This window comes from Pseudochaenichthys georgianus, chromosome 1 (genome assembly GCF_902827115.2).
Source record: "Pseudochaenichthys georgianus chromosome 1, fPseGeo1.2, whole genome shotgun sequence".
Lineage (NCBI taxonomy): Eukaryota > Metazoa > Chordata > Actinopteri > Perciformes > Channichthyidae > Pseudochaenichthys > Pseudochaenichthys georgianus.
In genome coordinates this window covers 34176541-34199383 of record NC_047503.1, presented here as the reverse complement: position 1 = coordinate 34199383, position 22843 = coordinate 34176541, and the positions used below count along the sequence as shown (strand labels likewise).

At 42.6% G+C, this 22843-nt stretch overlaps 1 protein-coding gene across 2 annotated transcripts in view; it reads left to right on the top strand.

Annotated features, from left to right (window-relative positions):
- Window positions 1-22843, top strand: part of sdk1b (sidekick cell adhesion molecule 1b) — a 281269-nt gene that overhangs the window by 81192 nt on the left and 177234 nt on the right. For both annotated transcript variants that reach the window (XM_034084739.1, XM_034084730.1), the window contains exons 2-3: window positions 17759-17918; window positions 22055-22161. In XM_034084739.1, coding sequence (XP_033940630.1) covers window positions 17759-17918; window positions 22055-22161 — 267 coding nt within the window. The remainder of the gene's footprint in view (window positions 1-17758; window positions 17919-22054; window positions 22162-22843) is intronic.

Sequence of the window (22843 nt, the reverse complement as noted above, 5' to 3'; positions counted from 1 at the left end):
GGGCAAAACTCAAACGGACTATAAACTTTAAACACAAGTCATGTGCACGGAAATGCTGTTCAACCATTGGTCAGACATTAACGGGGTAAACACGCAAATCCCGGCAATTTCTAGCGGAGCCTCCGCCATGGAGCATCGGCACTTTCGGCAGGGTATTCTCATGCTGCTGTTAATCTGGAGATCAACAGACACTAGCGGCCCGCGCATATGATTATATAATAGGGGCGTTTCACCGACGACAGGTGTTCTTACTTTTGTAGCTGACGGAGAATTTTTACTTTACACGACACTAAAACTAAACAACAACTAAACAACCGCGTCAGTTAAGAGGTCTCGGATTGTGTTCACACCGACCCAAATGAACCGCACCAAGCGGCTAAACGCACCAGGGTTCGATTCAACCGGACTATACAAGGCAGGTGTGAACGCACCCTAGACATATTCAGATTTTCTTTTAGTTCTATGATAGAACATAGATTTAATTTTGGTTCCAACTGTTTTAAAGACATCAGAAGAAATACAAACATGTCCAATTTTAAATAATGAGCAGATTTATAGATAACGGAAATAATCGGTGGCTGCTTGTTATCACAATTCTGGATTCTTAGGTAGATGGAGCTGACACACCTGTGTCAACAAACATGTCGCTCAGCTCGAAGGAAGGGATGCTGCAGTCTGGGCTCTACATATGTTTCTTATGTGTGTCTTTGGGTATTGGTTTATACTTTGCCGTTTTTCTTATCCAGTTGGATTTCATGTTAATTCCAGTTGCAAATATAAGTGTATTAAACAAGCTAGCAGCATGCAGTAGTGTGGTTTCTTTGTAAGCACCTCATGTTACTGTACATCTCGCTGATCATCGTACTCGACAAATGCAGAGTAACACTTCCTCCAGCCAGTAGAAAACAACACACTTAGTGTCTCTTTGTCACATCTTTTTGTGAAACTTGCTAAGGAAAAGAAATCATTTTGAGAGGCGGTGAATTTATCTCCTTGTGCAAAATGTTGTCCCCTGTCACCATAGCTATGACTTTAGCACCCGCAGCACAAGAGTGATTGGGACATTCCTGCTCTATGTGCTGCTGCCTGCTCAACACCTCCCAGGAGACAGGGGGGCTGCTAAAGGTTTTAGCAGAGCAGGCCTCGGCCATGAAGGTCCCTTCACATCCACATTTCTCATCTAGAATACCATAATGCGTGCATGAACTATTCTCAGACTATGCTTGACCTCTGAAAGAAGCCACGACCACTTCAATTCATTTTTGAAGCTTTCATCAGCCACTGAGGGCAGGTCACAATCCAAGGTCAGATCGGGATTGGTTCTTTTTATCAGAAGTATTTTATAATTATTTGAATACATATTTAATTCCCTTAAAACTACTGTTCGCAACAATCCAAGCTGACAGTTCTTTATGTACAGTTGTGCAGAGTTTGTTAGACGACCTCTAGATACAATCAACTTTCAGAAGAATTGTCTGCATTATGTTTAGAAGATGTTGATTATTTCATCAGCAGTGTGAAGTCGTGAGGGAATCTGCACACACTTATTCCCAGGGTTGTTTTTGCCAAAGGAAACCCTGTTTAGAATGTCAGGATAATCATAACTGCCATATGTTCCTGACTGATATGCTTTTGCTAAAGTAGAAAGTGTTTAATTAATTGAACAAGGCCAATTTTAAATCATTTATCTTTGTGATGTTGAAAAAGTTTCCCTCTGGTTGTATTTTACTCTTTAAAATACTTTAATTTGAAGCCTGCACAGTGCGTTGGGTTTCCTCATATTATGGAAGGGGAACAAAGCATTGTGCTCAACGTGTACAGTGTTGGTTATAGCTCCAGGTGTTGTTGAGCAGTTTGAATATGCAGGAAGCCGACAGTCAGTGTGAGCGCTGAGGAAAGTGCTGCAGAGCCCAGCCGGAGAGAGACTGTAGAGTGGGGGGGGGGGGGGGGGGGGGGTTGGTTCACTTAATTAATTAGACCTAGACTTTATCAAAGTGATATTTGGAGTTTGTATGCAAAGAGGCCCCCAGTAACGATAGCAGTTGTTGTTTTTGTTTCTGTTTACTTTGCTCTCTCCCTTGAATACACATCCATCCTTTTCCCCACCCATATCCCTTATGATGCAGATTAAAATAGCAAAGCCCTTTTGGTAAATTAACATTTCATTTCATTAATTTGTCAATTTCACCATGGAGTTATAAGTTTAAACCATTATATCTAGCTCATGGAGAAATAAATCAACGTATACATTATGTTATATTGTAATCGATCTTCCGTAGGCAATAAAGGAGTTTAAATGAGCTCCATCTTTACCAGCTGCTACATTAAAGTCGTGTATACATGCATGCAGAACTCATTATAAAACACTTATTAAAGTACTTTATGATGCTTATACTTTTGTTGAACCTAAGTAGGATTGAGAATGCTAATAGAATATTGTACTTGTTATTTTACTGAAATATCTCACTCATCTCCGTCCTCTCTTCATTATGGCCACAGCAGCTTTATCCCCCCACCTTCCCCCTCAAATCCATCTTTTCAGAAAACACCATTGCTTTATCGTTGCCAAAAACCAAGAGCACATGCAGTGTAGGTGTGAGAAAACAGTCCTGTTGTATGTGTTCGTTTATCACGTTTAGTAATCATGCGTGCAGATAAGCCTTTCAGGCAGACTGGCAGATGGGCTGTGTGTGAAATTACTTTTTCTTTTGCTTTCCAATAACTTCAAATAATATGTTCCATTTCTCTTCTTCTCTTTCACTAACACTTGCACACATTGCTTCTCTTTCACACTCTCTCACACACACACACACACACACACACACACACACACACACACACACACACACACACACACACACACACACACACACACACACACACACACACACACACACACACACACACACACACACACACACACACACACACACACACACACACACACACACACACACACACACACACACACACACACACATTCAATTACTCTCTCTCCCGCACACATATCGCTTTACTCTCTCACCCTTTATGTTCGATCAATCTCCGCCCTGTCTCTCCCGACCAGCAGCCAATAGTGGAGCTGATGGTGTAAAGGCCATTTTCTGTGAATCGGAGCGTTGTTGTGTCTCTCCCATTAGCTATTCATGAGCTCCGCTGCCTCAGGTCCGTATACCTGGGTTAGTGCCGGGTGCAGATGCAGTCACTGGCTGAATGTAGATTAACGAGAGTGTCACGTTTAATACAGGCCTGTGACGCTGCAGGAGATGGAGACAGAGCGCTTGTTTATCTCATCGACAGACTAAAGCAAAAGCAGGTCCTGACCCGCGCCAATTTGTTTTGTGCGGCTGAAACAGAAGATAGATTAGCCGTGTCTGTGCATGCACTTTGTGTGTGCACTTGTTGATATTACCGCACCTGTGCATGGACAGTATTTCTCAACGCTCACCCTTTGGCATCATATCCATAAACGCAAATATAAATAATAAAAGGAAAGAAATCAACAGAGGAATGAAATGAAGGAGAGAATGAATAAAAGTGCTGACTGCGTGGGGAGGGGGCGTGATGGAACGCTTAATCATCGGCCCTCGATGCTAAATGACAGCATGAGAGAGAGACGAGAGAGAGAGAGAGAGAGAGAGAGAGAGAGAGAGAGAGAGAGAGAGGGGGGGAGATGGAGATGACGTGGCAGCGCGCTTAGGTGGAGAAGCAAAGAGAAGAGCTCAAAGAGGAGGAGGAGGAGGAGGAGGAGGAGGAGGAGGAGGAGGAGGAATCGAAGAGAAGCGAGAGGGCATTCGATGAAGTGAGGAGGAAAGAGAGATGGCGTGAGGAGGGGGGGGCGGTGTATGCACTAACCTGAAGTCACTGTAGTTCAACTGCACTAAAAAGGAAAAGAAGTACAGAATACCAATGCCTCTATACATTTTCCTTTTTTTTAAGTAGCTTACTAGCATATTTTAAAACCACAAGCTTCTATAATGACTGAGGGAAAACTGCAAGATCTACCTAACATTGCTTTGCTCTTTCCTCACACACTCGTATGAATAGAAATGAACACACACACACACACACACACACACACACACACACACACACACACACACACACACACACACACACACACACACACACACACACACACACACACACACACACACACACACACACACACACACACACACACACACACACACACACACACACACACACACACACACACACATTGACTTACAAATTACAAAAAGACTCAAGGATGAAACTCTGAACTTTGAATTCCTGGCTAGCTTTGAAGTCTTCAAACATCTCTCTCTCTCTCTTTCACCCTCTCTTGTCCCTCACCCATAATGTGCTTAAAGGGGAGAGGGCTTCTCCCAGCTACAGCTCTCTCTCTCTCTCTCCCATGACCATTCCCCGGGGCGACCCTATCCTCTGTGGGTTGTTCTCTATGTAGATACTACATCTGAGAGAAGTTTGAAGGAAGAGGTAGGCAAGGTTAGGTGTCTGCTCTTTCTTGAATCAGATGCATGGCCATGCTGCTTAACGAGACACTTGGTGAACAATTTGTAACTCAGTCAAACAATATCCTGCTTTATATTGTGTCTAAAGCCCTTCAATCGAGTTTATAGATTTTTATCTTCACAGTCTACTTTATATGTTCTACTTTTTAATGCTGTTTTAATTCTATTTTGAGATATATATACTTGAATTGTTTTTTGTAATTTCCTTTTATGCGCAATGCTTTGTTTAGTTTTTTATGCTGCTGCAACGCAAGCATTCCCCAATGTGGGATCAATAAAGTACCTCTTACTGTATCTAATCGAATCTTATCTTATCAAAATAAGTGAATTCAAGTAATTAATTCCCCTTATCTTTTCTCAATCTGCCAGAAGCGATCTCCAAATAGCATTACGGAGAATTTGACCAAGAAACAGAAAAGCACCCGAGTCGTTGTGTAATCACATTCGGACTGTTTTATTTAAAGTGATTCACAAACTCACACAGAGACACCGTTCCCACGGTGTTTGTGTGTCTTCCCCGACATGAACACAGGTTATGCAGACTTTAAATGAGTTGTTCTGTCTCTTTTCATTATGTGCTGATGACTGTGTTGTTTGTTTGAACATGTCCTTTTTCTTTTTCTCTTGAGCCAAGGCTATGAAACAGTTCAGTTCCTCCTGAAAGCTTCACATTCCCCACTGGAGTTCACTTGTGGAGGTTTGTGCGCTCGGTCCTGTCGTGAATATCACTGCGATGGCCTGCCGTTTTCTTCCAGATATCAGTAGAAAGCTGCAGGTAGCTAGAAGCATGAGGTATGCCTGCTGTTAGAAGAACTTCAATGCGGCATCATCCTTACTTGATGTGGAAGGAAAACTAAGAGAAAGTAATGCCCACCACTCCGCTTGGTCAACTGGAACAAGTACTGCTATTAATGACTTTATGGGGAATATGACAAAAGTAGATCTGCAAAGAAGTTCTCCTCAAAGATTATGTGACAGTGAAAAAATATATTTTGAATCTCTTAAGTGTCTGCAAGTGTCTCATAAATGTTTTACCCAAAAAAAATAAAAAAATAAACACTTCATCTCACAACTCACAGATACCCTGAGCAATTGAAATGCACTGAATTATTCTGGAGACAATGAGCATGCCTCAAACACTTCAGAGCTGTCTTAGTCATTATCAGTCGACTTGTTTGCTTGTACCGGAGATATCTTAGCTGGGATATGTATGTGTCTCATCTTCTATGTGCGCCTATATTTGTGCTTAAGCTCTTGCATATGTTTAGAAACCTGCAAGTAAGTAAACACTGAGAAAAGAGTCATATTGTATCCTGGTAAGGACATCTGACAGTCTCATTGAATTCATGTGATTCTGTAAAAGAAACGTTTACACAGACAGTCTGCCCTTCAAATGGTGTGTCACTGTGCTGCCCTTGTCTTGAAGGAGGGGAGGAGGGGGGGAGGAAGAAAAGGAGGGTGAGGGAGGAGGGGGAGACATGGTGTGTGTTGCAGTTGGTGGCAGATGTTGTCACTGTGGAAAGGAGGAAATCAACATCCACATTGACACACACACACATGCTTGCGTTCCCCGAGCATATGGACTCATGCACAGTGCGACATAAGCATGCGCACACACACACACACACACACACACACACACACACACACACACACACACACACACACACACACACACACACACACACACACACACACACACACACACACACACACACACACACCACACACACACACACACACACACACACACACACACACACACACACACACACACACCCTAAAATGCTTCCCACATACCCAGCAACAACAAATTAGTTAAAATCGGTGGAGAAAAGTGCAGAGGGACAACAGCAGTGAATGAGCAGCATGTCAGATGAGTGAAACTTCAAGCTACCCAGTGTGTTGCGCCCCCAGGGGTCAGTGGCATAGCCAGAGGACATAACATGCACTCCTTTTGAATGGAGAGCAATGTTTTAGTCTAGCTCAAAATCGATGCTACAGGGTGGGGATGAAAAGAGAATGGAAGTGAGCACCAGCGAGGAAAGTGGAGACTGATGAAGGCAGAATTTTATAAAAGACTGAGGAGGAAGATGAAAGAGTGAAGAAGACTTTGTGACAGAGTTGAGAGATTACGGTGAGGATGGACACTGGACGTGCTTCTGGTTCCTGCCTGAATTCTTTTTTCACACCAGTATAATAGGGAAGATATAAATACTCATCTCCAGGACTGACGTCAGTGTTTCCCTGAGGGTTTGATTCTTCAGATTTGTTTTCCTTTGTGGGGTGATGTCAGCCAGTCAGCACCTGGCACCTTTTCAGGTGTAGCTTTGCAGTTTCACTCTGATTCCGAGCGTTGTTCATGTTCAATTATCTCGTTCACTCTGGTCTATTTTAAAGTCTTACCTCCACCAGATTTGGGTTTTGATATGGCGTACATATGAGAGTTTTTAAGAGCAGCTTACATTTTATTTAGCAAAAGGTGGGAAACCATTCGTAGCTCAGAGCCTTAAACATAATAATAATAATAATAATAAATGGAATTTATAAAGCGCCTTTCACGGGACCCAAGGTCGCTGTACATGATGGACAGACAAAAGAAAACATGGAGATTACATGCTTAAAATGCAGGTAAGGGGAAACACCATCCAAGTATAATATGAACTTAACCACTGACATGTGACCTCAGTGTCTCCGCCAAAGTGTAAGATGAGGGTTGCAATATGAAATAGATTTTTCTTTTCAGATAGCAAACCAAAACAATAGTTCAAATCAAAAATGTCATTGTAGTTGAGAGTATAAAAGTAACAAACAGATATCCAAAATCCTCATCTGTTTGATAAAAGTGTAATCCTGTCTTTAAGATGATCAAGTGAAAAAGCTGTGTTCACATGTTCTACTTGTTAGCCTGGCTTGAATACGAGTAATCTCCGATGAATGAAACGTTTGTAAGCAGAAAGCTGGACACATTGTGAGCCTCAGGATCTCTGAACAAATGCTACAGGGAAACACACAAGTAATGTTTCTGTTTAAGATGCTACACCTTCTCTCCCAACCTTCCTGCTCCCTGTGCATTCCCCTGCTGCACCTTCACTTTTCACCTGCACTTATTTGCTCAGGTGACCTTCTCCCTCTCTCTCCCTCCACCACCTTTACCACTGTCTGGTCTGCCGGGCTGTCACGGTGATATCCCGGGTGCTGCGGTTTTAATCTCCACCTTCAATAATGAATGAAAGGATACGGTTCGTCAATCACTTCAAAAACCACGGAGCCCACAATGCCCAAGGTCAGGACAGTGGCAGCTGTCAGAGAGATGATGGCTCGCACAGACAGGTGTGTGGACGGGTCCCGGGGACAGGCACACCAACACAAAACACCTAAAGGATTAGCTGACAAAGAATTTAGCAAAACAGGGAAGTGAGAAAGAAGACTGTGAGACGAGAAGCGCCGTGGAAAATACCATTTCGAGACATTTAAAATCCCTGCCTGGCAGACAACTGACAGAACAAGGGGGAAGGTGGAGTTTAAGCAATACTGTATTTTACTCTGGAGGTCCATATGTACACTTGAAGACCACACAAAGCTAACTCAGTTGGTTCTCTTTATCTGTGTATAGGTTTATCTTTATGTGTGTGTGTGTGTGTGTGTGTGTGTGTGTGTGTGTGTGTGTGTGTGTGTGTGTGTGTGTGTGTGTGTGTGTGTGTGTGTGTGTGTGTACAAGTGTATGTTGACAGAGATTGAGCCTGGAGTCATGTGTTCAGACAGATCACATGAGTGCACCGTGTTTGTGAAATCTCTTTATCTGTGTATAGGTTTATCTTTATGTGTGTGTGTGTGTGTGTGTGTGTGTGTGTGTGTGTGTGTGTGTGTGTGTGTGTGTGTGTGTGTGTGTGTGTGTGTGTGTGTGTGTGTGTGTGTGTGTGTGTGTGTGTGTGTGTGAATCCCGTTGGCTGTGAAGTGAAAGTGGTGCTGTGATGGTGTACGACAGGTTCAGGAACAAACTGGCAATGCCCACACACACTCACCATGACACAGTTGTACAGGTGGCATGCATACTTTCCGGACTGTTTTTGTGTGTGTGTTGGTGTAAATACTAGTTTGTTTTCCACCTGCAGAAAGACTGTTTTTAATGAGTATGTAAAATAGAGGCAGCGGAAGGGGGAGTCTGGGAGTCGGAAATGAAAGCGCAGAGGAATAATTATTGTCTGCAAGTTTGTGTGTCATTCAAAAAGTATCGAGGTGTGTTCACAGTCGCTCGTGTACACAACTTTCTTCAGAGATAGAAGAGGCTGTTTTCTCAGCGGGGGGGTACTCATTTCTCTTTCATCCTATAATAATAATAATAATAATAACTGAGATTTCTATAGCGCCTTTCAAGGGACCCAAGGTCGCTTTACAGGAATTGGGGCGAGCAGACTATATTCTCTCATTCACCTCTTCTCTCTTCCTGTCCGCCTGTCTGCTCAACAGGAGATAGGAGCTGACAGTTGTGTGTGTGTGTGTGTGTGTGTGTGTGTGTGTGTGTGTGTGTGTGTGTGTGTGTGCGTGCGTGTGTGTGTGTGTGTGTGTGTGTGTGTGTGTGTGTGTGTGTGTGTGTGTGTGTGTGTGTGTGTGTTGCAGATATGCCCTGCAGTGTGGCCCTCCTCTTAAATATCACTGATCACAGACTCTTCCACCTGATTACCTCAAACCCTGCCCCAACATCGTTCTCCTCCCCCATCCTCCATATCCCCCCCCATCTCTGACTCTACCTCCCCCATTCATAGGCGTGCACTGCAATGACCCCATGCATCCACAACATAACTCCCTAACACTTTGTTTTTCACTACTCTTCGCCACCAGATGTACTGTGGAAAATTGTCCAATTTGATTGAATACAAAAACAAATGACCATAAATGGCACCAGAGAATTGATTTGAGCTCTCGCTGAGCATTTTGTGTGACGCTATAGCTGGTAGGTGAAGTCAATGACTAATATTCCGTAGCTGTAGGGGGTGATGGCTAGCTCCATTTGAGATGACCTTAAAGGTTTTTGTACATAGACATAGAGATGCAAGTAGAGCGCTAAAATGGATAGGCCTACATATTTAAAGAGAAAAATACAGATCCTCGACACGATACTGATCAAATCACTAAATCTGATGAAGAGCCCAATAGAAACCATAATGAACAAAGGGTTAAGGGTGAGGGTTAAATATTCCTTTAATATGGTGAGCCTTCAAAGTCATCGTGATTATAACTATAAATTCAGGCAGTTTACTCAATTACAACATACTGAAGCTTGACTTTGCTTTGAATTGTTATGTCTTATTGCCTTTGAAAGCTCTTTGAATTGCCTTTGTGTCTGAAATCTGCTATTTAAATAAACTAACCTTTAACTTTACACTAGATTTCTGGTGCCCAACAATGTATACAACATACATACACGCATACATACATACATACATACATACATACATACATACATACATACATACATACATACATACAAACATACATACATACATACATACATGCAAACATACATACATACATACATACATGCAAACATACATACATACATACATACATACATACATACATGCATACATACATACATACATACATACATACATACATACATACATACATACATACATACATACATACATACATACATGCATACATACATACATACAAACAAACATACAGATATACATACATACAAACAAACATACATACAAACATACATACATAAATACATACATGCAAACATACATACATACATACATACATACATACATACATACATACACACACACACACACACACACACACACACACACACACACACACACACACACACACACACACACACACACACACACACACACACACACACACATACATGCAAACATACATACATACATACATACATACTATGTATGTATGTATGTATGTATGTATGTATGTATGTATGTATGTATTACATACATACATACATACAAACAAACAAACAAACATAGAAACATAAAAACATACATACATACATACATACATACATACATACATACATACATACATACATACATACATGCATACATACATACATACAAACATAAAAACATACAGACATACATACATACATACATGCATACAAACATACAGATATACATACATGCATACAAACATACAAACATACATACATACATACATACATACATACATACATACATACATGCATGCATACATACATACATACATACATACATACATACATACATACATACATACATACATACATACATACATACATACATACATACATACATACATGCATACATGCATACCCTTTGGAATTACCTGGATTTCTGCATAAGTTGGTCATAAAATGTGTTCTGCTCTTCATCTAAGTCACAACAACAGACAAACACAGTCTGCTTAAACTAATACCACACAAACAATTATATGTTTTCATGTTTTTATTGAACACACCATGTAAACATTCACAGTGCAGGGTGGAAAAAGTATGTGAACCCCTCGGCTAAAGACTTCTTCAAGAGCTAATTGGAGTCAGGAGTCACCAACCTGGAGTCCAATCAATGAGACGAGATTGGAGGTGCTGGTTAAAGCTGCCCTGCCAGTTTTGAATTTGCTATTCTTAAGAAGCATTGCCAGATGTGAACCATGCCTCGCACAGAAGAGCTCTCAGAAGACCTACGATTAAGAATGGTTGACTTGCATAAAGCTGGAAAGGGTTACAAAAGTATCTCTGAAAGCCCTGATGGTCATCAGTCCACCGTAAGACAAGTTGTCTATAAATGGAGAAAGTTCAGCACTGTTGCTCCTCTCCCTAGGAGTGGCCGTCCTGTAAAGATGACTGCAAGAGCACAGCGCAGAATGCTCAATGAGGTAAAGAAGAATCCTAGAGTGTCAGCCAGAGACTTAAAGAAATCTCTGGCACATGCTAACATCTCTGTTGACGAATCTACGATACGTGAAACACTGAACAAGAATGGAGTTCATGGGAGGACACCACGAAGGAAGCCACTGCTGTCCAGAAAAAACATTGCTGCATGTTTGAAGTTTGCAAAAGAGCACCTGGATGTTCCACAGCACTACTGGCAACACATTCTGAGGACAGATGAAACCAACGTTGAGTTGTTTGGAAGGAACACACAACGCTATGTGTGGAGAATCCAAAGGGTTCACATACTTTTTCTTGTACTGTACATACATACATCCATACTGTTGTAGTTACACTGACATTAGATTTATATCCACAGTTTTAGTTAACATCTGGCATATGCTACCTCTAAAGAAAATTACACACTGGCAAGTCACTAAATGAGCACAGTCCAAATTGAATAATGATCATATTTAATATAATAAAGTATTTAATAGGTACATTTCTTTCACCTGCTATTGGACCTGCGTCACACACCACTGAATATGAATGGGACTCCAGGCTGAAACAGCTGCAATTTGCCTATTTTCCAAATGTGTTTCTCCTTGACAGCCTTTTGTTGCAGAGGTATTTTAAGAAAAGTCTGTAACTCTCAGTGCATTGTATTGTCTTTGACACAAAGAAGCAAGCACATTCACAAGCAAAGTCAAGCACCTTGAAAGTCTGTATTTTTGGCCTCAGCTTGTATCTACTCGTGTGCTTTTTGAGTGTGTGTGTGTGTGTGTGTGTGTGTGTGTGTGTGTGTGTGTGTGTGTGTGTGTGTGTGTGTGTGTGTGTGTGTGTGTGTGTGTGTGTGTGTGTGTGTGTGTGTGTGTGTGTGAGACGTTTTATCTCTCCTGCTCTGACATCTGCCAATCAGCACATCAGGATCAGTCAGTCGTCTGTCACCTCCTCACAGACAGCTGTCAGTCCAAACTAGTGGAAACCATGATTGGGGCAGGCAAGGAAGAAGCTGGGAGGAGGGAGCTGTGATTGGCTGTCTGAGCAGGAAGAGAGGTTAGAGGGGTGTTATCCGGCCTTCAGTGAGAGATGCTTTGTTCTCTTCTGAATCTGACACTCAGTAGTCAATTGAAACAGCTGCAAACTTGAAAAGCCACGAGTTAAACTCCTGATCAAAGGTCTACACTCACATCCTGGTTGCCACACCTACTATTCTCCTGCATCTAGCAGTGGATGAACCAGAGGAAGCATTCAGCTCTCTCTTGCAGGCTTTTCTACTGTTTTCTGTCCAGGATTGGAGTCCGGAAAAACTCATTTCCCGATAGACACTTTGTCTGACAGCTGATCCTCCTGTTGGGATCAGTGTCTGAGCTGCAGCCGCTTTGACTTTATCATCATGAAAGACAGCAGGTGTTTTGTGCTTATGTGCCATCTTGTTTGCTCAGTAGATTCCTTCAGGTAAAGCTCTCAAATGGAGGAGAGATAAAGAGTCGTCTATCTGTTGTGTTTACTAACCACAGGGAAACACATTAAGACTGATTATAGTCAGGATTCAGGCATCACCACTAATCTTATAAACTGGTTCCCTTCCAGTGTCGACCAGCTGCTGTTGACATTCAGGAGATACAATCGTACTGTGACAACATGTCTCATCATCATTTGTCTCTCTGTAAAGTTGCTGCCCATCGTTCACATTAGGGTTACTTTGTTTGACTTGTACGACTGGAATGGGAACTGTCAACATCCATTGGCAGGAGAAATGGTTTAGAAAATATAAAACTGCGCTGCGTGCCCAGAGAGAGAATTATATTCATCAGCGTTCAGGTCAGAGCCCCTGCTCACCTGAAATTCACCTCACACTTGTGAAGTTCACCGCCCGACAGCCCTCTCTGCAGAGTGATGTTGCCCTCGTCCCTCTCCATCCAGCATTTCAACTACACTTTGCATTTTCTTTAGTTTAAGGCAGGGTGTTTGTTTGCCAAGTGCAGAATAATTAGCTAGACGAAACTGTTTTGGTGAATGTTTATTTTTGTTTTGATGCCAGAACATTTCAAAAATGTATTGGATTTCTAGGCTGCCCCACAAAGTGACTCTTATCATACTCTAGCTGTTTTGTAGAGTGTTCCATGTACTCAGCTTCAATATGCGACCCCTTCTGGAAGTCTACACTTAAACAATAATAATAATAGCTTAGATGTATATAGTGCCTTTATGGGACCCAAGGTCGCTTTACAGAGAAAAACAGGCACAATAAACAATGGGCATTTTGTTAAAACTATCCAATTGTGAGTGTCCAGTCGTCTTAATTGTTCTCCTATACAATATACCAACAACATCACAGACAATTAAACGTATACAATTCAGATGCATTTGTGTATTTACGCTCGACTTATCTGAACTCTTATATTGGAAATGAAACCTCATTTCTCAGCCCAATTGTTCAATTAATTAGCCTGTTTTCCGACCCTATTTTTCCGACTGCTAGCAACGCGCCAAAATGTAAAACTCATAATTCTTTCTCTGCCGCCTCACACACTGTCCGTCCAATTAGATGTTTTGAAATGCCTGTTGGAACTAGTGCTGGCAGACTTATTAGATTACAAAGGGAGTAGAACTCATTTGCACCCCATAATCAAATAGATTGCTGTTACCATGGGAGAAAAAACGGCCTAGCTTGCCATTTTTAACCGCTTATTCATAGAAAATGTAGGTGTAATAAAAGAGTCAAGCTCTCTATGCATCAAGAAAGCATGGAGAGCGAGAGACACACAGAGAGAGCGAGAGAGAGAGAGACACACACACAATCAGTGAATCAGTATTCATAGTCTATAGCCGGCTCTGCCAGCCCTGTCTCACAGTAGGGGTTCAGCTCTATGAAGATAAAGTGATTTTTCTGGAATGAGTGACCCTAATTCTGACCCACCACACACACACACATTCCCACACCGCACGTACACACACATTTCCGATAATTAATCAAGCACTGTTGGAATCAGATCAGCGGTTCAACTTCAGTTGTATCCCCGCTCTCTCACTGAAAAGCATTTACACCACAGGGTTCCCCATGCCGAGCTGAATGCAAACCCAACACCTATGGGTTTTTTGGACCACCTAAATGTCATACTTCCAACACAAAATAATCAAACCTGTACCCCTGCTGTTACCAGTTAGACGGCACCTTGACCTCATACCCAGCCAGAGAAAACCTCACACCATGCCACAGCTGCTGCAGTACAATTCCGGATTAATTTTGGGATGTTTAATGCAGCACGGTGTAAGAATAATGATCGTTACTGGACCATTTGTAAAGGACAAGTCATTAAGGGACGCATTTCAATCACACTCACTGTAAAAGTGCAGAGGGACAAAGAGGAGAGGAGGGAGGGTGACATCGTAGTGGACGATCAGCCCTGGAGCAGCAACCCTGGTCCTCTCCTTTCATCCTCCTCTCCTCCCTCTCCCCTCTATCAGCATTCATCTCCTCTGCGAATTGAATTCCTCCCCAGAATCTGCCTAAGCAGCTCCATGAGACCAGCCCCCGGGGAGCGGGGACACGCACATGTTGCGTCAGCCGAGAAGTGTGTGTTTGAATCTGCCTCTTGACTCTCCTGTCACATTTGGAGGCCGATTTCTCTGTTAGGCGACATTCCTCCCCAAAAGACAAAAAGCAAAGACCTTGAGCTGCCACAGAGATGGACCGAGGGGCAACATGAGACAGGAGACAGACAGACAGGTGGTCGGTTGGTTTGGTACAGCTGGCAAGGAAGACAGACAGGTTAGGAAGAGGGAGGGGATGTGAGGGAGTGGCAAGCTGATTTGAAGTGACAGAGAGACAGACATCGGGGGAAGAGAGAGAGGGAGACAGACGACAGCAGTGAGTGAAACGGCTGTTAGCTGACCTTGCTCCTCTCCGATGTGCTGTTCTCTATCTCTATCTGTACTTCCTAATGGACTCCCTTTATAGTAGACTGAGGTTTAAATGGCCGTGAGGAGTAGAGGGGGCTGGGGAGGGGATTCAATGTGCAGCTGTTCAAGGTATGAAGTATGACGAAAGTTGTAGATAAGTGGAATGGCATCTTGCTATTTGTACAGTACGCTCATGAGCCAACCTTTATAATTCAAGGTCTTATTGTGGAAGCTGAAAAGGCTGCATCTCTGCTGCTCTCTCTCTCTCTCTCTCTCACACACACACACACACACACACACACACACACACACACACACACACACACACACACACACACACACACACACACACACACACACACACACACACACACACACACACACACACACACACACACACACACACACACACACACACTCACGTATACACATAGGCAGGCAGCGGTGAGTTATTGTGCTGGTCAGCAGTTTGACATTGGAGTCTGCACTGCCAGCCATCGTCCGTAGAAACGGAATATTCCAAATAAATCCTTACACTCGCATGCACGCTCACACACCGTTTCTTTCTCTCTCTCTCTTGTACTCACCAACACACACAGATACACACACCCACCGCGCAGACTGCTGTATAAATCTATCATAGATGGAACACTTCCCTCTTGTGCTCAGAGCTGGCAGCTATCAATCTAAAAAGAGAGCGGGGGGGGGGGGGGGGGGAGAGGGGGAAACAGTGGAAAGCAGAGAAAGAGAAGCAGGGAAGAAAAAGTGGCCCTGAGACATCTGCAGGGAATAAGGAGGGAAACAGGGACGAAGTGAAATGGCTGGAGGAGACAGAGAACTGAGAAAGTTGAATTGGCAGGGAGGAGAGAAGATTGAGTTGACAGGAGAAGGAGAGAGAGAAAGAGAGAATATAAAACTCTGCCTCAGAGTTATGGACCTGTCCATACATACTGTCGCAAGCAGATAAGCCTGCCCCCTTCTAACCCAGCTGGTGTGTGTATGTGTGTGTAAATGGTTGATGGTTTCAATCAATCTTTGTGTCTCCATCCCCCCTCAACATACACCGTACACCCTGACCCAGATGCTGATTTTTGTTTAGTGGATCCAGGCCCCAACAGATGCTGACAGGTGCTTCAGCTAGTTGCCGTGGACACACACTTTAGCCTTAATGCTGTGTGCTGGGGAGCCAGGTCTGAGCACCTGAGCCAAGAGTTAAAGACTGGATGCCATTGTTTAGACGGCAGCTGCAGCCCAGCCATTCAGTCAATGCAACTTGCATGTTAAAGCCAGCGATTCAGCAGCCTTATCAGAAGCAGCAGCGACGGTACCGCAAGTAAATATGGTTTGTACAGTAAGTGAGAAAACATCGTGTCTCAATAATAACAAGTGAGCTGGAGGGCAAGAACCATTGTTGAAAGGTTATGTTCTTAACATGCCACGAGCGTGAGTGAACGTGACTTTATCCGGTTTGATTACATCACACCTGAACGATAGGATGTCCAACCTTGTTATACATTTGGGTTGAGAGTGAGTGTGAAACATTGTTTGACCTTTCTCTTCGTACAAAGCCTTAAGTGCAATATACAGTGGCATTTGATACAATTCAACCGGTGCCAGCAGCACACAGCAGATGCTCGGTGCCGACAGAAGACGGAGTGAAGTTACAGTGTGTTGTTCCAGGGAGTAAATGTGATAGAATTGCTGCTTTTCTGGTCCATTGATGCGTGTCAATGCTGGGAAATAGGACATGCTGACACTGTGATTCATGCTGCCGGTGTGTGGGCTTACATGGAAAACAATTGGGGCAAGTGTTTTGACATGCATCATATTGAAAAAACATAATACTATAGAGAGTAATACAAGATATATAGCCTTTCTTTAAACAGGAAGATTTTGATATGTTTCAGGAGGTTCTTGCACTGTTATTATTTATACTTATATTTATCTTTTTGAATATATGAGTTGTTCCCTATGCAGTACATGTTATGACAGCAGGAATAGTGGTGGGGAAATGTTTTATTGGACCTCACTAATGGAGTGGGGGATTTCCACTGAAAGTCCTGGTAAATGTTGTTACAGTCGATGAGTCTCTGCAGAGTTTGGTACACCCACTTTACTCTTACCGTTACTAATGATGATATAAAAGAGAGTCATAAAGGTGAGAAGGGCTAAGTCTTGGCTGCAGGAGTAGGTAAGAGGAAGATGTGAATGAATACAGTTAGTAGTTAGGCAGTGCAGGTTATCATAGCATGTGCAGACTCCAGTATTTAACTTTGAAACAGACATGTCTGTACGTTGTTCGTGCCAAGGACAAACCACGAATGGAATTCTATGTTTTGGTTGTTTCGGTGCATGAATACGGATTACATTTGCTCAAATGTCCAAGCGTGACTAATGCAGTGTTTTTCATATAACAAAAATAACATATTTTCCTTTCTGTCTCTGTCAGAGGTGGCTCCCTACCTGCGAGGGGCCGGGCGGGGGCAGCAGCAGGTGGTGTTGGAGGGGAACAGGCTGGTGCTGACCTGCCTGGCTGGAGGCAGCTGGCCCCTGCAGTACCGCTGGACCTTCAACAACATTAACGTCACGGACTGGGCCCCGCAGTACAGGTCAGTTAGCACCCGATGTCTGGTTAGGGGTCTGACTTTCTTCTGCCTGTTTCCATACTTTCTCCTAATTCTGAGAATCTTCTGTGTGTCCAGTGATGCCTGTAGCATTGAAAAACAACGTAAGAGTTGGCCTTAAGTGATGGAGTGCGTTTAGAGAAGGTCAGAACATTTAGACGGCGGAGCCAAAGTGAGATTAATAATTACATTTGCATCATAAATATGTATACGGTCTGGGGAAAGAAGAGGAGAACTAATCAATACGTCTTAGCATTTTTTCTGCTATTCTCTCTTTACCTCTCTTCTACTTCTTCTTCTCCTCCTCCCCTGCCACTCTCTCTGTCGGTCCCTGTGCAATCCCTCTAAGCAAAATTGCAGCTGTGCAACAAAATAGTTTTTCGCATCATGCAGAAATAGAGGGGATCTTGGGGATGCTTACACGCTGAGGGAGGGACAGGTCGAGCCAGCATTTGTAGGATTCTCTGTCTGAGCCAGGAAGCATTGTGTAGCTCGGATCTGCTCTCAGAGATCTGGCTAGTTTAGCTTGGTGAGGCCAGGGCTGTTCTGAAATGCCAGGCTGCAGTGTGTGTGTGTGTGTGTGTGTGTGTGTGTGTGTGTGTGTGTGTGTGTGTGTGTGTGTGTGTGTGTGTGTGTGTGTGTGTGTGTGTGTGTGTGTGTGTGTGTGTGTGTGTGTGTGTGTGTGTGTGTGTGTGTGTGTGTGTGTGTGTGTGTGTGGTGTGTGTGTGTGTGTGTGTGTGTGTGTGTGTGTGTGTGTGTGTGCGTGGGTGAATGTGTTCTACATTTCCCCCAAAAGATTTTAAGCAGGTACTCCACTATTCAAAGTAGGGCTGCACGATATTGGAAAAAACTGACATTGCGATTTCCCCCCCTAAAAACATCCGGTTGAATATAGTTAAAAAAATACCAATTGTATAGCATTAAAGTTCAAGAAAGGATGGTTTGCGGGAAAAAACTAGTCTTTTGTAACATGGCGTGTTTGAGTTAATTTGCCTACTTAATATCGCAAGTCCTAAAAAAAAATGTATGAATTTTTTTAATCGCACGTCCTGCGATGTGAATGTGCATGCGCATATCGCGATTATCGTCAAGACACGATATATCGTGCAGCCCCTAATTCAAAGTGTTATTGGTTAGTTATCCTTCTCCTTGTATACATTTAGACCTTTTGTTTAAGCTTATTACCTGATGGTTTGACAGGTGCCTTTCATGGTACAGTAGTTTCCTTAAACGGTGTGTGTGTGTTTATTTTACAATTACACCTTCGACTTGGCTTCCACAGCTCAGGTTCGGGAACATGTAGGGTTCAAGCCAAGTGAGAGAGCATTGTTCTTGTCTAACTGATGGCTAATACGTGGTAACTTTGCCCTTTTGGGTAATAAAGTTCATAACTATTTAGAAGCTGGATTGGCAGTATTTGCCCTTTTAGAAACAAATGACTATCTCATTTTTGTTATATACATTTAAGAGAATTTGAGAGTCCTTTTTTATTTTGCTGTTAGGTGTTATTTTATTTAGGATATCTTGTTTTTTTCATATTCCACAAAGTTTGAATATCTTTAACAATGTAACGTGCGAAGCTATAAAAGGGTGTACTTGTGGCAGCAGTATTATCACTTTGTTCATCGCAATGATTTCTCATACAACAGAAGTAGTTATTGTGGCAGGCTTGCGTGTGTGTGTTGTTCAGAATAACACACACCTTTCAACACCCTCTGTTTAGAGTGTAGTCTAATTGATCTTATTTTACCTCTTATATCTCATGTGTAATGTACTGGACAGCAAATAATTCAGATGAGCAGCGCTGCAAATGAAAATGATTAACATTTATGGAAACTTCAGTTAAGTTTCCTTGTTCTCAGTTCAGCTACATAAATCTGGCCTTTTTTACACATAGTAAGTTCCAATGAAATAATGAGTTGGCAAGTTCGTCTTGCATAACGCTAGAGTGGTTGCTTTGTTGACTAAGCTACAGTATCTTCAACAGTTTCGGGGAACAATTTACGGTATTTCTCACAGTCTTTCTTTTTTCAGAAATTCTTTTTATAAGCTGCCAGAGGAGACTGTGCAGTCCACCGTAGATGGACCACTTTTGGACAACATGTCCTCTCCATTGAAACATGTCCTCTCCACTGGAATAGCCTCCCAACTGAGATACGGGATTGTCCCACTCTCAATGGCTTCAAAGGTCAACTCAAAGAATGGATGAGAAACAAACAGACGTGCACTCACTGCTAAATGCACTTTAACACAGGGGTATCTACTCTTGCACTTTAGGTAGCTCTTGTATCTTCTCTTGCACTTTATATGTCGTTGCTGTTATGTTGTATTACCATGTCATAAATACTTGTGTATGCTGCTCTTGCACTTTTTGCATAACATGCATTTTGTTTTTACAATGTTTGCTAAATGTAAATTTCTTAAATGTTTTTATGTGAGGGACTGCAGATGGAAATTAGCTAAAAGCTAAATCTGGCACTGTTACGCTTGACACATTTGAATGTTTTAAGTGTTCATAACCGTGCATTGTCCCTGCGAAATAAACGATTAAAGTAATTGTGCTATTAACATTTTGGCAACTGCTTTCTTATTCAAACACATTGGTGGACACAATGACTCACATCTAACCTTTATGTTCAAATTGTAATTATATGACTAAAAAGCACTAAGTGTAATGTTAAATGGTGCAGTCTTCTGTATTGACACACTTATTCAAAGGATTTTCACATCACAACATCAGACAATATAGAATGACATCTGGTCATATGAGGGCACAGAATGATGCCGCAGGGAGGTTTTGGTCAATTTGTGCTGAGGCTGTCTTATTGGAAAAAGCTAATTGAAATGATTCTTATCTCAAATCAAAGGGGCAATTTGACTTCACACTCAGGCCTGAGACCGTGTCAGATACATTTACTGAGAAATGATTGTATTGATTGGAACCTGACAACATTTAAGTTTGTGTTATATAATGGAAAACTTGTTGGGATTAAAAAAGAATAAAGTGACAGCCCTGTCTGCACACGCCTTTTTAAAGATCGAATGAAACACGAACACAGAGAGAGAGAGATGCAGTGTCCAATATCAAAATATGTTTTAAGTTGAGAGCCGCTGTGTTACGTGTCATTCCTGATTCAAATGGACTCGTGTGTGAGTCTTTGAAGTATGTGTGTGTGTACTTGTGTGTGGGTTTGTGTGTGTTGGCAGCTTTCACTGACAGCCTGGGAGTTAAATTATTGGCTGTCCTGATATTCATAATGAGCCCCAAAGCGATGTTACTGTTTCTATCCCGGTTTGCGTGTAACATGTGTGTGTGCATGTGCGAGTGTGTGTACATGGATTTGTGTGTTTGTCCAGCATGGCACCAACCTAGATCTTATGCCAAGCTTCCCATTAGCAAAGCACAATTAAAACCCCATTAACAACCACTCTCAGTAAAAAAAAAAACACATCCCCGGTCAGAAACATTCTCACACACAACGCGCACACACACACACACACACACACACACACACACACACACACACACACACACACACACACACACACACACACACACACACACACACACACACACACACACACACACACACACACACACACACACACACACACACACACACACACACACACACACACACACACACACACACACACACACACACATACTGTACATATTCCCCACTTATGCGATTGGGGAACTTTGACAACATTAGACCCAATCCAATTTCCAATCAAGGTCATGAAATAGAGGAGTCCATATATGTGGACAAAAAACCTCACCTTTATTTATCTTGAGTTGCGTTGGTCCCCGAACATCACTCCGACATTTCCTTTCTCTTCTGAAATAACCCTTTCACCTCAACATTTAACCCACAGCTGGTTTCCCATGGCACTTTTAAAAGCTTTGTAATAAGTCAACGTCCTTGGGTTTCTTGAAAGGTGCTATACAAATCCAAGTTATTCCAATTGGAAAATGAATGAGCAGGTTTTTAAAAAGTTGTTTTTCACAAGTTCTAATGACCCTATGTGAGTCTAGAAGGTCATATTGATACTGTTTATGTATGGTATCGAGATGAAAACACACTCATCATGCTCTCTATGTGTCTCTCCATGTTCAGGTTGGCCCTCCCGTCTCTGAAGAGGACGGATGCTGGCCTGTATCAGTGTATGGTCAGGAACAGGATGGGAGCCGTCATACACAGGAAGACAGAGGTGCAGGTGGCCTGTGAGTACCAGTGTTCACTCCATGTGAATAACACCAACTCACAAGGCTCTTTTTAATGACTAAGGATGCTGGTTCTTCTTCCCAGCGGCAAGAAGCAGCCTCACTCTTAAAGTCTAACTATAATCCCAATTAGTCATCTATTTTTTGCAGCCAGAAATAGCGCCAACGGGAATTTATTGCAAATATTACAATGGGAAGATGCTCTAAACATGCAATTTAATTTGTGTTGGGTTTTAGTGTTTCAATGTACTGTAATACTTGGAAAGCATTTAGGCTCCAAAACACTGAGCATAAACTGAACACAAAAAGTAAACACAGATTCCATTTTTAAACCCAATGGCCCAGTCACAACAGCATTTAGAGCTGTGAAGTCAGTTCATTTAATCGATAAGGTAAGACATCCTGAGAGCTTTTCTGGGTGACGAGCTTCACCAGCTAGCTTTTTATGGGTGGCTCAGTCAGTAGGGGCTTGGACTTTGAGTCGTAGGGTCGCCGGTTCAAGTCCCCGACCAGACCTAAAATATGGAGTGTGGACTGCTACTTGGAGAGGTCCCAGTTCACCTCCTGCCCTGCCGTGGTGCCCTTGAGCAAGGCACCGGACATCCCCCTTCCCCCCCAATCCAATTGCTCCCCGGGCGCTGTACAATAGCTGCCCACTGCTCCTCGTACTAGACTCCTGGTA